A 15419-nucleotide genomic window follows, 5' to 3' on the forward strand; every position below is an offset into this window, starting at 1 on the left:
ATAATTACAAACTCCTTATAGTGTATTTTACTCTAAATTACTGCTATGTAGTCTCAACTGTGACATGTTTTTGTCTTCAAAATATGACATCAAAACCTTGGGTTATTTTGAATGCAGTGTAGCTGTAATACAGCTTGGCTTTAGGAAAGCCAATGATTCAGCATCTCATCAAATTCTACTAGAAAAGTAAATACAAACAGTATATGAAAAGTATCACATGAACTAGAAACTGGATTATAAATAACAGGTAGCGTTAAACAGTAGCATATTAAGTTAATGGACATATGTCTAGAGTGGGTGGCACAATGTTCATTGTCCTGGGTAACTTCCCCTAACATCACAGATCCAGATATAGTGGGGAAGTCAGCCTCCTCTGGGGCAGTGTGGCTCCATCCTCCTATAGATAGTATTTCATGAATCCAGGGTCCATACTGCAAGAAGGGATGTAGACTGGAGCAGCTGGGCTGGGCAGAATACTCAGAGCCACCCCTCTGGGCTTGTAGAGGTGAAGCAGAAAGATCCTTTTAAAATTAATTCTAAATCTAACTAATTACTTGTAAATTCTCAAAGTGTATTCTATACTCAAAAGTGCTTTAATTCTGGGAAGGATATACCATAGATATCTTTGTACATAAAAGTACTAGAACCCTTGCTTTAAGTGCAAAGCTCAATTAATTGTTAACTATGGATCTGTGACTAACACTTTCATAATGTTCTCTCTTTCTTCCACCCTTCATTTGTTTTGGATTTTTTAATCTCTTAGGTCCCAATTCTGCAATAAGCTCTGTGTTTACTGCAATTGACTATATAGGCACAGAATATCCATCCACACAGAGCTCCTTGCAGGATCAGAGCCTTTGATGGCAAGCTTTTCAGGACGTGACTATGTCTGAGTAAGCAGGGTCTAAGTGAGCTGTCCCCTGGTATCTAGTGATGAACTGGGGGGAAAAGACTTCAGGCGCATAGACACACCTACTCTGCTCAGCAGATGGAGCTGCTTTCCCAAAGTGATCAATTCTGGCTGGTTTGGGGTTACAATTCATTTTTGAATTTAATGTTGGGGTAATGAAATATTATCCTTATTGTATGAATAAAGGACAGCAAAACTGTACTTGGTATGGTCTGATTGAGGGTCACTCTAAATGAAATCTCACTTGCAAAGCAGAGGAAGGGATGCCAACTCCCAGTTAAAGAGACAGGAGGTAGGGACAGTTGTTCCTACCTACCCACCCTTATGGACTGTTTAAACGTTCCTAGACACCATCTGACCCTCTCCTCCCCTCCCCAGTGTTTAAAGACAGAGCTGATTAGATTCAGCTGAGAGTCCAATGTTTCTGTTCAGTGATTATCAGAGCTGAATCACTGATAGCAGGTCTAGGGGCTAAGTCTTTGACCTGGTGTGTGGCAGTGTTGCAGAAAAAGACAATGTGGAGGCTACACTAGCAGTGAGGTTCCTTGCTACACAGTGAAATCACTAAGAGCTGAAATCAGTAAGAGCTGGGCTAAGTGGTGGAACCTCAGCACATGGCATCACAGAAGCAGTAGTGAGCAGCAGCAAGCGACCAGTAGCAGAGTTAGCAGCAGCAATAAGCCAGTTGCAGAGTGGCTCAGCAGCAGCAGAGGGATTCCTTGAGCCCCTCTGACCTGCTGCCCCCACCATACACACACTTCCAGGTTGAAAGGTGAACCCACCTCTGAGCTCTGGGTCTTTGCTGACTAAGGACAACCAACTGTCAATGGGGTGTAGTGAAAGGAAAGGGGAATGACATGTTAAAGGGACATTCATTTGTTGGACTTTCACACTGCAGGGTGTGAGATTGAGGAAAGGGACATTGTCCATATGTACTGTGGGTTGGGTGTTTGCTTGTGGTTACATGCATTTGAATCATGGTTGTGTTGTTTTCACAAATGAATGCTTGGTTTCCTTTCCCTGTTAAAAGTTTTCTTTTGTTATACACAGACTCAGTGCTTGCGAGGGGGGAAGTATTGCCTCTTAGAGGTACCCACAGGCCCGCTGATGGGGGGGCAAAGAGGACAATTGCCCAGGGCCCCGGGCAATTTAAAAGAGCCCTGGGGCTCCTGGCTACCGCCGGTAGTGCAGCAGAGCTAAGGCAGGCTTCCTGCCCGCCCTCACTCTGCGCTGCTTCTGGAAGCGGCCAGAACGACTCTACAGCCCCTGGGGGGGCTTCCGCCCCCATGCCGATTCTGCAGCTCCCACGGGATCCCCTGGGCCCCCCGCTTAGGAGCCACTGCCAGCGGGATGTGCCGGTCACTTTCAGGAGCTGCCTGAGGTAAACGCTGATCCTCTGACCCCTTCCTGCACCCCAACCCTCTGCCCCAACCTAGAGCCCACACCCAAACTTCCTCCCAGAGCCCGACCCTACACCCCCTCCCACACCTCAACTCCCTCCAGAGCCCACACCCACTCCTGCACCCAAACTCCCTCCCAGAGCCTACACCTTGCATCCCCTCCTGCACCCAAACTCCCTCCCAGAGCCCGCACTCTTCACCCCCTCCCGCACCCAAATTCCCTCCCAAAGCCCAACCCTGCACCCCCTCCCACACTCAAACTCCCTCCCAGAGTCTGCGCCCCCTCCCACACTCAAAGTGCCTCCCAGAGCCCGACCCCGCATCCCCACTTGCACCGAAACTCCCTCCCAGAGCCTGCACCCCACACTCCCTCCCGCACCCAACCCCCCTGCCCCAGCCTGCTGAAAGTAAGCGAGGGTCGGGGAGAGCGACAAAGGGAGGGGGGATGGAGAGAGCAGGGGCTTCTGAGAAGGGGCGGGGCAGGGTGTGGCCTCAGGAAAGGGGTGGGGCAGGGGGCGGGGCAAGGGTCTTTGGGTTTGCATAATTAGACAGTTAGCAACCCTACCGGGCGGGCATGTGGAAGCCCTGGCCGTTCTGGAAGAGCGCAGCCAGCAGCGCAGCCAGCATCTCGCTAGGCACCAGCCAGCGCAGGCGCAGCACAGCCCAAACGTCAGGCAGACCGTGTCCGTGTGGGTGTGGCTTATGTGTGCGTGGGGGCCCAATGACTGTTCTGCCCTGGGGCCCGGAATTGCTGTCGGTGGGTCTGGGTACCCAGGATCTGTTAAAGGTGGTGGTTAGTTTTCCCAGATCACTGGGTGGAGGCTCGAGCCGGTTCTGTTTTGCATTGTTCAGAAAAACTCCTAAATACTGAACCTGGCCCTTGTTGCTGCCGACTCTGGCAGAAGGGTTACATCTGCACAGAGTCTAGCGCATTTTAGGTGCTACTACAATATAAATAATAATAGTGCTTGGAATAAAGGTCAAAAGAGGGTGATAAATTGTTTGCATGATTCAGGCTGGAACAAAGTAATGAGATGAAATTAGGAAAAGAGACTAAATATCAGAAAAAACTTGCAAATGGTATGATGTGTTAAATTGTGGAACTGGGATAGTTTCTAATGAAAGTGGTGGAAGCTATGTTGCATGAGTTATTAAAAACTTGACTAGACAGCGTGATAGAAAATATACCATAGGGAGCAATCCTGTGCAGGGAGGGGTATAGATTAGATAGCCTAACAGGTCCTATTTCTTTAAGTTTCATGATTCCATAAATTTCCTAAAGATGTTCTACAGTAATTTAAGCTACTAGACTTGATTGGAAATCAAGAGAGTGTAAGTTAAATGTAAAGACTACTAAAGGACATAATTTAGGAATTTTTGGAAATATTCTAAAACATAAATAGGTCACTTTGGCTTTGAACTCAGGAGAAGAAGAGTTGAAGGAGAATATGATGTTTGGGAGTCAAACCTAGGGTTGATTTATGTTGGCCATGTTGGCATGATAACTTTCACACCTTCTCCTCTTTTTTCAGACTCCCACTTATTGGTCCACTAGAAATCCCCAGGCAAACACCTTGTAGCAGAATTTGGCCATATGGCAATTTGACAGAGAAATAAAAAGATACGTGAAAATTCATCTCTTGCACCTGAAAGAAGTAAAAGTGCCTTTGTTTTTACCAAAACTTAAAATCAAGAAGCTTAGATTGGCAAAAAAGAAAAGGGAAATGCTTCTCACAAGTACTCAAGAATGAATTGGTGCAATTGACTTTAATGGTCCCATTTATTGTGTAAATACAGATTTATGACTTTTTTAAAAAATGGTCTGTGAAAATATATTTAAGGACATGTACAATGTTAGTTTAATGACCCACTATATCCTAATGATTCTTGAGATGTTAAGATCTATGCTATAAATACATACACACAATGAATTGTTTAAAAATGTGTATTATTGATCTGATGGACTGAGATAGTTGAACTGGAGCCATAAAACTTTATCTTGTCAGCATGTAATATTAATAAAAATAACAATAAAAACCTTTTTAAAAGTTTGTTATTCAACTAGTAAAGATACTGACTTATTTAGTGCCTTTATGGCTTGATGTTAAGTATATATGGGTATTTAAACACAATTGTAAAATCTGTATGCACCAACTTCCTATTATGTCTAAGGGGATCATGATGCATGAATAAATGTTACCAGAAATAGTGCCTGGATCTCATGAGTTCTAGGCTCACGTCCAAACCACTAGACCACAGCATCTCCTGCTGCCAAACCCCTGCCAAGCATTTAGAGTAAAATTTTCAAGAGCACCTAAGTGACTTAGGAGAAAATCAATGGGACCTAGCTGCTTAGGGACAAATTTTCAAAAGTATTTTGGTGCCTAGATACAGACAGGTGCCTACAGAGCTTTAAGCACCTAGGTAGGTTAGGCACCTATTAGGTGCTTTTGAAAATCTCTCTGGCTACCTGTCCACATCTCTAGGTAGCAAAATACCTTTAAAAATCTGGCCCTAAGTCCTAGGTCCCCTTTACTTTCAACAAGACTTAGGTTCCTAAGTGCCTACAGGTACGTCTACATTGCGATAAAAGACTCATGGCACAGCCACAGCTGGCCCAGGTCAGTTGACTCACGCTTGTGGGTCTCAGGCTGAGAGGCTATAAAATTGAGTGTAGACATTCAGGCTCCAGCCCAAGCCCAAGCCCAAACCTAAACGTCTATGCTGCAATTTTATAGCCCTCTAGCCCAAGCCCCGAAAGCCTGAGTTAACTGACCTGGGCCAGCCGCAGGTCTTTTACTGCATTGTAGACATACCCCATGTCACTTCTGAAAATGGGATCTTGTCACTATTATCCTCTCGCTATCTCCATTTTTCCCATCTGTTAAATTAGGTTACTAGTAATTAGCAAAAATTATTGCACATATTTATTGGGTATTTCAGCAGGGGTTGTGAGGCAAACATTATCATCCCCATTCTACAGATGGGGAAACTGAGATGCAGAGGTTGAGTGACTTGCTTGGGAAGATGGGAGATGCGTTGTGATCTAGTGCATTAAGCTTGGGTATCACCATCAGGACACCCAGCCGTCAGTTTTCTACACTGTCTTGCTGTGTGATTTTTTTTAAAACAATATCCGTAACTTCTCTGTACCTCAGTTACGCTACATGTAAAATGTGACTAATATTTACCTACCGCACAGGACTAGATCAACCCATGTTTGAAAATCATGTTTAAATCATTTTGTGGAAAGTGCAAGGTATCACCATTATATTTCATTAATACAAACTGAAATATAATTCCCATTCCACCTTCTTAATATACATCTTTCATGCCACACAATGGAAATTTCACAACTTTGTTAATCCTACTACCCACAACGGTTGGTCTGTTTTAAACTTCAGTCTCCTTCCATCCTCCTTAAACTACCTATACTCTACTGCATTAAGCCATGATAGATGTAGTTTTACATTTTCTGCAGCATCAAGCAAAACACCAAAATAAACAAGGTGAAATCTTAGCCCTACTAAAAGCATTGGCCTGCTAAACCCAGGGTTGTGAGTTCAATCCTTGAGGGGGCCATTTAGGGAACTGGGGTAAAAATCTGTCTGGGGATTGGTACTGCTTTGAGCAGGGGGTTGGACTAGATGACCGCCTGAGGTCCCTTCCAACCCTAATATTCTATGATTCTATAACTCCTACTGAATTCAATAAGAACAGGAATTCACCCACAGGATTTAAGGCGACTGGAGAGTCTTGGTTTTCTATCTGAAATGCAAAATATCCAGGATTTGCCATGTCAACCAGCTGTGATTATTGCAGGCACAATTACCCTCACATAGAGGGGGCCCGGGTTAGCAGGGATAAAGAGGCACAATTCAGGTTTGAGGAGACCTTAGCACTGCATTTCATACTTTTCAACACATACATCTATTAATTGCAAACTTAACTTTGAATAGGCTAACTTTCAAGATGTTTGTGTTTCTTCTAATATTACAGTGTTCCAGTAAGGTTCTTTTCCCCTTACAGTTGTACTTTTTTATCAATGACTTAACTCTATTTTAACAAAGACTGTGTCAAATCTAATTTTGAATAAAGGTAATTATTTCAGCTACTTAAAAAAAATTAAACACAAATGGACTAATTTTTTACTGATTTTCCCTTAAACTAAAGCTACATTAACCAGTCTTACTGAGGAAAAAGTTCTTAAATAAACTTCTCCATTGCATGTGCACACACACTCACAAAACAAACAATTTAAAATAACTCATCTGCTTTTAAAAGGTATTTATAAAACAACTGGCTCTTAGCTGAACAGCATGTTTGACAACTCTGCCAAGTGAGAATGTTCATGGCTAAGTTGGAAATGAGTTTCATGAGAATGCTGACATAACTTGAACTATAGGCACTAGAAAGTGCTGCTATTTTATATTTATTGATTTATTTATTTCAAATCTTATGCCCGAAAGCTTCAGGAAGTAGAATTTGAAGAACAAGCAAGCAGTTAAACTACCCTGTTACAGAACCATTACAATGCACTGCACTAGCATTTGTCTATAACTGTAAAACACTGAGATAAAGAACTACTGGCCCATTCTTACGGAGATAAAGGAAAATCAGACTTGCATCCATGATTCAAATGCAAAAATACATAACCATTAATATTACCTGGAATTAAGAAAGCAAAGGTCCGTTGTTTGTTTGTTTAAGTAGTTCCACACATTTTAAACTAGGGACCTATGTAAATAATTTTAAAATGCTGTTGTGAAACACACTACATTTTTCATCAGCAAAATATAAATAGGGGAAATACAATGAAGTTAAGAAAAAAAGCAGGCTAAATATCAGGAAAACTTGCTAACAGTAAGATTTATTAGAATGGGGAATAATCTCCCAAGGAGAGCGGAGAAGCCCTATCTCTTCAGACTCTTAATATTAAATTTGACAAAACACTGGCAAATGTACTGTAGAAAATAATCCAGTAATGCTAGAGACTGTAGTAGAGGACCCTAGTACTTCAGTTCTTTTCCACTTCTAATGGGGTGATCCTATTATTCATAAAATATAATTACTAATGCAGCACTGAGTAATTGACAATTGAACATCTTAATTAATATTAATATTAAATGTAAAGCAATTGCAACTACTGGTTATAATACTGTAGCAGCTTTTTATTTTGTCTTGTTGCCGTTTAGCCAATAACTGCCTAAATGAGTATTGACTGTGCACAAATTATCATTCTGACGTATATTGAGTAGGGATGTATGGAGTAAACTGATTTATAAATTGAAGATACTCCTAGAGAAGTGAGTTAGCACACCTCTGTAATCTGATATAATGGCATGCATTCTCATTGTTTAATATACTTGAATATATAAAGTAGTGTGAAAAAGTGTGTGTGTATACAGACTTCCATTTGTATTTGAAAGGCATACTGATTTTGAACAGAAACTGGATAAAGTGTATTTTTTATTTTTAGTTCTAAATGCCTTAAGAAATATGGCACACTCTCACTGATGTATTTACTTTTTGCATTTTAGTACCTTTTCCCATTAACCATGAATATTACACACTTAAGTAGAAATTAACCTAAAAAATCATCATCCCAAATCCTGTAAGAAATTTTGAGGTGAAGGCTTGCTGCTTATACAAAGTTTGCTGGGTTACAAACATTTTGCTCTATCACAACTCTAAAAATTGTAATTTTCTCTTCATTGTCTGAAATGCGGAACCCCTTGTAGTATATTAAGATTCTCTGTGTTGATCTTTGATGGTTTAAAAAGATAAGACAAGAATTGATATTTAAATATCACCTATACCAGCTTGCTAAAATTCTACTAATTAGATTCCAAGAAGCAATTATTCATTTGAAAAATCTAATCTATATACCACCATAGGTACCAAGTGTTCAAAATTCAATTTAGTATTCTCTGTTTAGAACAAAATAACAATAAAACTATAGCTTAACTTTAGTTAACAGAAGGAAAAGGCTAAATAAATGTCCAGTATACCACAAAAGTATAAACACAACTTTTTAATATTAGCATTACTTGGTACCCCTAAGCTACCCCTAAAATGTAAGACATTCTTGCTTTGTTTCAAATTATTTTTGATTAAATTCATGATAAGCATTGCAGGACTAAGTGCCTCCAAAGCTTTAATTGTTTGTGATGTAAATAGTAAAAAGGCAGAAAAATAAAGACTCCCCCCCTATGAGTTATAAAGCTTGTATCATCTGAAAACAGGTATTGACTTCATGTGATTTTTGTAGCATCAAAGAAAACATATTTTGATTCTTCAAAGTGATCAGCGTTCACACTAAACAGTTTTAAAGACCACAGCAAATAAGTTCACATCATCATCCATAAAAAATGTGGAACACAACTGATGCCTGTTGGGACAAGTTTTAATCATTCCCTTTGATATCTGGTAATAAAAAAGAAAAAGAAAAAGTGTTTCAATTTAGTTCTCTCCTCCTCAGCAATTTAGTAATCCATTTACTGCTTTCCATTCACATCCCTAACCCCTGTGTGTTGGTTAGCTAGAAACTGTGCTGTAAGAATGTGAAGAATGTAAACAGCCTTTTATTGTCCAAAAGGATAGCAGTGTGAAAGAAATGTGTGCCTTATCGCAAGACTGCAGCTCCGTACTTCATTGCCATGATAAAGTGCTGAAGCAAAAAACATTACAAGACAAGCACAGTCCAAAAACGGATTAGAATTTGACATAAGCTTCCTCAAAAACTAATCAATCAACTCATGCTGTAATATTAGAATCCAGTTCTTAAGGAGGGTGGTTAATCCCTTCAAGGTTTATTACACATTCCCTATTGACTATGGTGACAAACTTTCAGATACAAGACAGCTAGGAAGAGAGGCAGAACTTTTGCAGCATAAATCAGAGATAACTGCTCACATAATTAACATGCTCCTGAAAAAAGGCATTTTGAAATAAAATTACAATGTTTCCTTTGCTTTCAGGTAAGGCTGGCAAACTCATTTTAAGGTTCTTTTTTCTTTCTTTCTCAAATTCAGTTTATTTTTCACTAATATCCCAAGAACAAGAATTTTATTTTCTCATTAAAAGGGGTGTGCTAGATATCACACTCTTTACACACCTATTTCAAATGAAGCATCTCATTTCATTTTGTAACTCCAGCTTTTTAAATCTATATTGCCTAAACATACTACTTCAGTCACTCAAATTCTTTTGCATTTAATGTATAATTAAACAGTACTACATAGGCACATCTTTCTGTATCTAATCCAAATGGACAGAAATCCCTGTGTGGAGTCCAACAAAGAATCATAAACTCTACAATAACTGTTTAATATGAAGTCAGGAAAACAGAAAAGTTCATAAGGACAAATAATTTTAAACCAGTGTTTGTCATCCACTTCCTTAAAATAGTTAACTAAATTGGTACCATGCAGTGCTAACTGTGGATCTAGAGTAAGGTTCAGAAGTGGAATTGTGATACTCTGAAGCATCACATAGCTCAGGATATTCAACATGTCCACAGTCACAGATATATCCTAAAGGCAGTTATAGCTTCTATTGTTAGACAGCATTATTTAAAATACAGGCCTTAGAAATGTGAAATCCCAATTAAACTTATTGAAAAATATTACAAAAAAAAATACAGAGAAAACTCTTAAAAGAGAATCTTAATTTACGGGACTTTAACAATCAGTTGCTTTGGTGCAAGTTGTGGCTGCCTTTATTGCATTAAAGTCTACTCCCTATTTTATCTCCAAAAGACAGTAGGCAGGTAGACAACAATGATTACCTTTCCCAGGTAACATGACAGCAGTTTAATGGGAGAGAATATACAGATTGTGTATTAAGAACTCTTATTTAGTTGCTCTTAGAGTTGCACAAAACAAGCAGGCAGAAAAGAGAGCGTTAAATGTCATGCTCCTAGCAAAAAGGCACCACAATCCAGCATAATCACCACCTAGCACAAATGTTTGATGAAGGGGCATGTGCTCCATTACTTTGGATATCTGAGACTGGTTACAAAAAACTAAACTCATCCTAGATAATTAAATAAACCCTCTGCAAAGACTCTGGGTTACGGTATTTCTAGCCTACATAACAACCTGCAAAGGAATGCTTGCTGCTTTTGACACAGAGATAGATGCAAACGCCTTTCAGAAACGCCTTGACTATAGATTTCCAAGGGCTCTGCAGTTACTTCTAGCATAAAGATTTAAAAAAAAAAAAAAAAAAAAAGGAGACTTACAAGCTGAAGGAAGCTCTGTACCACAATAAGAGGCAGGGGCTGCAGGTACATCATTCTGGCTTGGAGTCTAGGAGATGATTTCCCTTACTTGGATCTTGCACATCTCCACTTTGGGGGGCAGGACTGAGTACAGGGACATACCACTGTGATCACCTTAAGCAAAACACAATCAGGGAGAATCAAACCCCCAGCACATCCTCAGCGCAGCGCTCCGCTTGCCAGGCAGCGGGGCCACCTGAACTGGCCACGGCAGAGCCCTTCCGTGCCGCTGCAGGACTGGACCTGAGATCCGAGGGGGCCGTCACCTCCCCCGCCCCCCCGCGGGGGCCGAGCGGCAGCGGCAGCAGCATCCCCCCTGCGCGCGCCAGCCGGCTCTCCAGCTGCCCGCCCCGCGCGCGGGCTGCGCGAGGCAGGGCGGGGAGGAGCTTGGGAGCGGCGGGGTCCCGCCGAGAGCTGGGGGTGGCGTGGCAGTGAGGAGCCGGGGTGCGGGAGGGGAGCCAGGCGCGCCTGGGGGAAGTGCAGTGGCGGGGCCGGGGCGTGCCCGGGGGAGCGGCGCTCCAGGCGGGTCCCGCGGGGCAGGGGCGCCACGGCCGGGGAGGAGCTGAGGCGGCTGGGCGGGGGAGCCGCGGCGAGGCGCTGGAAGCCACGGCCGGGAAGCGGCCTGTCCCCGGGGGCAGGTCGGGCGGCATCTCTCTGACTGAGGCAGGAGCTTCGTGTCCACGGCCCCGGGATGTAACGCCGAGGGGGCGGGCGCCGGGCACCTCCGCATCAGGGAGCGGCTCCCTCCAGGCGCGCGGGGGCGGGGTGGGGGATGGACTCACGTGCGCGGGCCAAGGGGGTCCGGGCCAACCCCCCCTCCGCGCGGGTGCTCCTGCGGCGGTGTCCCGGGAGCTCCCCTGCCCGCCAAGAGCCCCGCAGCGGGGAAGGGGAGAAAGGCAGTTCGCTGGGAGTGGGGCCGCTCTAACGGGGGGCAGAAATGTCCCGCTCTGCGCTATGAGGAAGGCGGGGGGATTATGGGGGTGGGGTAAGGATTGGCGTTAGCAGGTCTGTACTTTACAGCTATCCCTTAAGCCGTGCCTGGCCCGCACGGCTCTGCTGCAGGATGAGGACTGACTAAGTAAAGCAAGTTTGCATTTTTCACCCAGGGACAGGGCACACTGGGGATCACCTTGAACATCATTTCCATCCCTTTTGGCCCATTGCTGCTTCCTTGAGGATATGGAGGTTCCAGCCTGGGTGCTTAAGACATTTTAAAACAGGGATGGAGGTGGTTAAAGAAAAGTATTTAAAATGATCAACTATTTAACCCCCATCCCCTACAATCTCCCTCTTCTCACTGCTTTCCCCTCTAAAAGGAAGGGGAGAGTGGTTTGACTTAATTTCCACATTTTATCCTGACTTTTAAGGAGGCCCACTGTATTTATAGTGCCTCTTTTCGCTTATGAATCTCTAGTTGCAGCTCAGATACAATGCTGGAGAGCTGGAGTGCATATGGGAAAGTGTGTGTTTTGTTTTCAGCGTTGTTCTATCGGAAAACGATGCTTGGCAGAAGCAGGGCTACCCCACTACAGGACTTGCAAAAGTCAGTTTATGTTACAGCATTTAGGCATTTAGAGCTAGTTATAGGAAACTATTTAGGGTTCAACCCAATGAGACTTCCCATGTGACTCAAGAATGTTGCCAGAAAGACTGACTATCCTTTATAAAATGCACTTTTCCATGTTACATACCTTAGCAAGGTCCATTGCTTCTTCCGGGGGAGCATGAATGCAGGTGGCTGCACCAGCTGTTTCATCACAGCTAGGGTCCATCATCACCATGACTCTGGAGACACAACTTTCTCCAGGAGGATCAGAGCACACAAACACTATTAATTAACTCACCCCTCTGAGCTAGAACAGCATCTACAAGGGGAGGGAAAGTTCTTAGTTCAGAGCAGATTGTTTTCACATTCAGGAAACAGTGTTATTGCTCATGTTACAGAAGAGAGTAGAATCTAGCACATAGGTAATGAGATACACGCATGGCAAGTCAGTTGATACACATGTTCGAAAAGATCCAGGGAAGGAGGGGTGAGTCCAAGCAAAACAAACCAGGATTAAATGATTTTCTTTTAGTGGCTACAAAAACCAACAACAAAAACACACACCTGGGCCAATTTTTGAGAAAAGGATAAGAAGCTTGATGCTTTTCACTCTCTGTCCTCCGTCCCCTAAGTGCCAGATGATTAGTTAAACCCTGAAAAAGGAGAAGTAAAGTTTTGAAAACATGGTGTGTTCATGAGGCAAACTGTTCAGCTGAAGTTCCAATGTGCTCATAGAACAGATAGGTGCGTTGAATACACACACCTACTGCTTTCTCTGGAAGTGAAGTGGCAGTGCTTATATTTTTAATTGATGTGATTGTTCCGAGCTTGGCAGTGCCACATCTTTCTAATCTGTAATTTACATGTGATGTGATATGCAACCTCTCTACCACCAAGCTGAAATTGGGATAGCAGCAGTCGTTTCATTTTTCAAAACCGTGCCTGTCATCTGCAGATTAGTTTCCCCCTAATTTTCTCTTGCCATGTCTCATCTTATTACTAACTCCATGTTCCAATTTCATTCTGACTGCCCCTATATTTTAAACTTCTCAAAGCCTCACTAGTAAAAAAATATGTTTAAAAATTCTTTAACTGTCCAGGAAAACTGGCACAATTTTACCAGATGATTACAATAATGTAGTTGTATCCATTAGTTTCCCAATTAGGTTCCTCTTCTGTATGTGTCATATATGGATTTGTATTCTGTGCATGGGATATAGACTTAAATCTCAGGTATTCATTTGGGGCTGAAAAATTACACTTGATCCATAACAATAAACAAAATTCAACTAGTTAAACTCTAAAATGAGTTCATTTTCATCACACGCCGAAGATACAGAAAATACCTTGAACAAACACAGATGCTCATTGAGACCATCCATTAAAATTCAATCTGCATATGTTCAGATATTTTTATAATATTTAATATTTTGAAAGTTCGCCCCAGTTATATGTTCATTTTAGCAGATCTGCGTAGTGCTGCATTTTTACTTTAAAAAAAGAAAAGAAAAAGAGAATAATCAATTTAAATGACATGGATTTACACTTATTTTACAGAATTTGAATCTAAATGTTACTTCCATATCCTGGGTTAAAAATAAATGGTGCCTTCTACAAACATATTTGTTTGAGGACTACGTATGTTAATTTCAATTAAAAGAAATTATATTTATCCACATATAAGTTAAACAATTATTAAATCAGCTAATGTATTAATGAGAGAGTGCCCATTTCTATCAAGGCAGTGACATCTACAGAACATCCTATTCTATGCTGAGCTAGATAGATTACCATCAGACAAATGCATTCCTAAGCATAGCAATAATACAATCTCTCTACCCTCTAATAAATGGAAACATCTTGAGCGCTATCTGCTGTACAAAGGCAGTACTACTAACATATAGATAGAGACATGCAAGCACACTGCAAAGATCTTTCCCCCCTGAAATCAGGGCTACATTATGCAGTAGGTTGAAAAGAATGTTATGCAATTAGTCCGAATTGTAAAGACTAAATTCGGATGAAGCATTTAGATAGATCTTTCTAAAATGAAAAGCTGTATGCTATAAATTCAAGGAAAGCTGAATTTCTGTAATTGGCTTTTAATGGAACAATAGCGTTTAAACTAAAGTACTTTAGTTCTATCCGATTAAATACAAACAGACTCAATTTAAATGACATTTACATTGTCACACAAACTATCAAAAGTTGGCCTTAAATCATACTTTTCCCAGATTCAGAGTAAATGTTTGTATAGCGCTTTGAAGATGAAAAGCACTACGCACAGTAAATGGTAAGTACTATTAGTTGTATTCCATCCTAGAGAATTCACAGTTAAGAATGAAATGTTAGGCCTAAACTTTGCATTCCCTTGCTTTGGTGTGTTAGTGTCAACCTAAAATGTTGTTTGAATGTGGGTGTGTTAATTTTCTGGTCTAATTTGAAGAAAATAAAAAATCTTTCCCCGAAGGTTATAAAATACATAAACTGCAGGAACAGTGCTGCCCTGACTGGGGGATGGACTAGATTATCCAGTACTGGGATGCCCACAGTATGGCCTCAGTGCCAAATATGGTCCCAAACCATCTCTGCCTGTAACTACAGGGTAAGGACAAAGATGACTAACAGCAGATTTTTAATGCTAGTGAATCTAGTCAACAGCAAATTCTGTTCCTCTATCAAATAACATACAAGCACAAGCAAATAGGACTTTTATTTATCCCTGTGCCAGTGTGGCATTCAGTCTCACTCTTCAAGTTGCTGTTCAAACTCATTTCTTTTGGTTAATCTTAAAGCGCATCCTCCACCCCACCCTTCTCCCCATTCTGTCCTCTAATTTTAATAGAGCAAATAAAAAGGAACAAAGTAGGCGCATACCCAACAATGAACACGTCAAGGGTCACCACTGAGGGTAGAGGGAAGAACTGGGTCCCACACCAGAAAGAAAACAATAATGGATGGAGTAGCTGTTAAATGGGTTCACTCTTCCTTCTCCGAGAGGTTCCAGAAACCAGTGCTGGGCAAAGGCCCTTACATCTGGGGTTCAACAAGCATCCATCTCGTCACCCCTTATATTCATTATGAAAAGCTGTAATTAGGGGAGAGGTTGAGACTTTGGACTGCAGTATCCCCACATGACCATGGTCGCTGGAGGGGCCACACAGAATGCTCAATCAGGGCAAACTGCAAAGAATAGGGCAGATGATCCCCAAAACTGGTGATTTATTCTTATAATTAGATTCACCATGCCAGTAACAAAACAGTTTCTGTAATACCTTA

General features: G+C 41.8%; 1 protein-coding gene across 1 annotated transcript in view; it reads right to left on the bottom strand.

The window, feature by feature from the left end:
- NXPH2 (neurexophilin 2) overlaps window positions 1–11434 on the bottom strand; it is a 56763-nt gene extending 45329 nt beyond the window's left edge. The window contains exons 1-2 of the mRNA XM_024198598.1: window positions 11377–11434; window positions 10556–10708 (exon numbers count right to left, since the gene is read on the bottom strand). Coding sequence (XP_024054366.1) covers window positions 10556–10609 — 54 coding nt within the window. The 5' untranslated portion in view covers window positions 10610–10708; window positions 11377–11434. The remainder of the gene's footprint in view (window positions 1–10555; window positions 10709–11376) is intronic.
- Between the last annotated feature and the right edge of the window lie 3985 nt (window positions 11435–15419).

The sequence above is a fragment of the Terrapene carolina genome, unplaced genomic scaffold, assembly GCF_002925995.2.
Source record: "Terrapene carolina triunguis isolate 2854851 unplaced genomic scaffold, T_m_triunguis-2.0 Scaffold62, whole genome shotgun sequence".
Lineage (NCBI taxonomy): Eukaryota > Metazoa > Chordata > Testudines > Emydidae > Terrapene > Terrapene triunguis.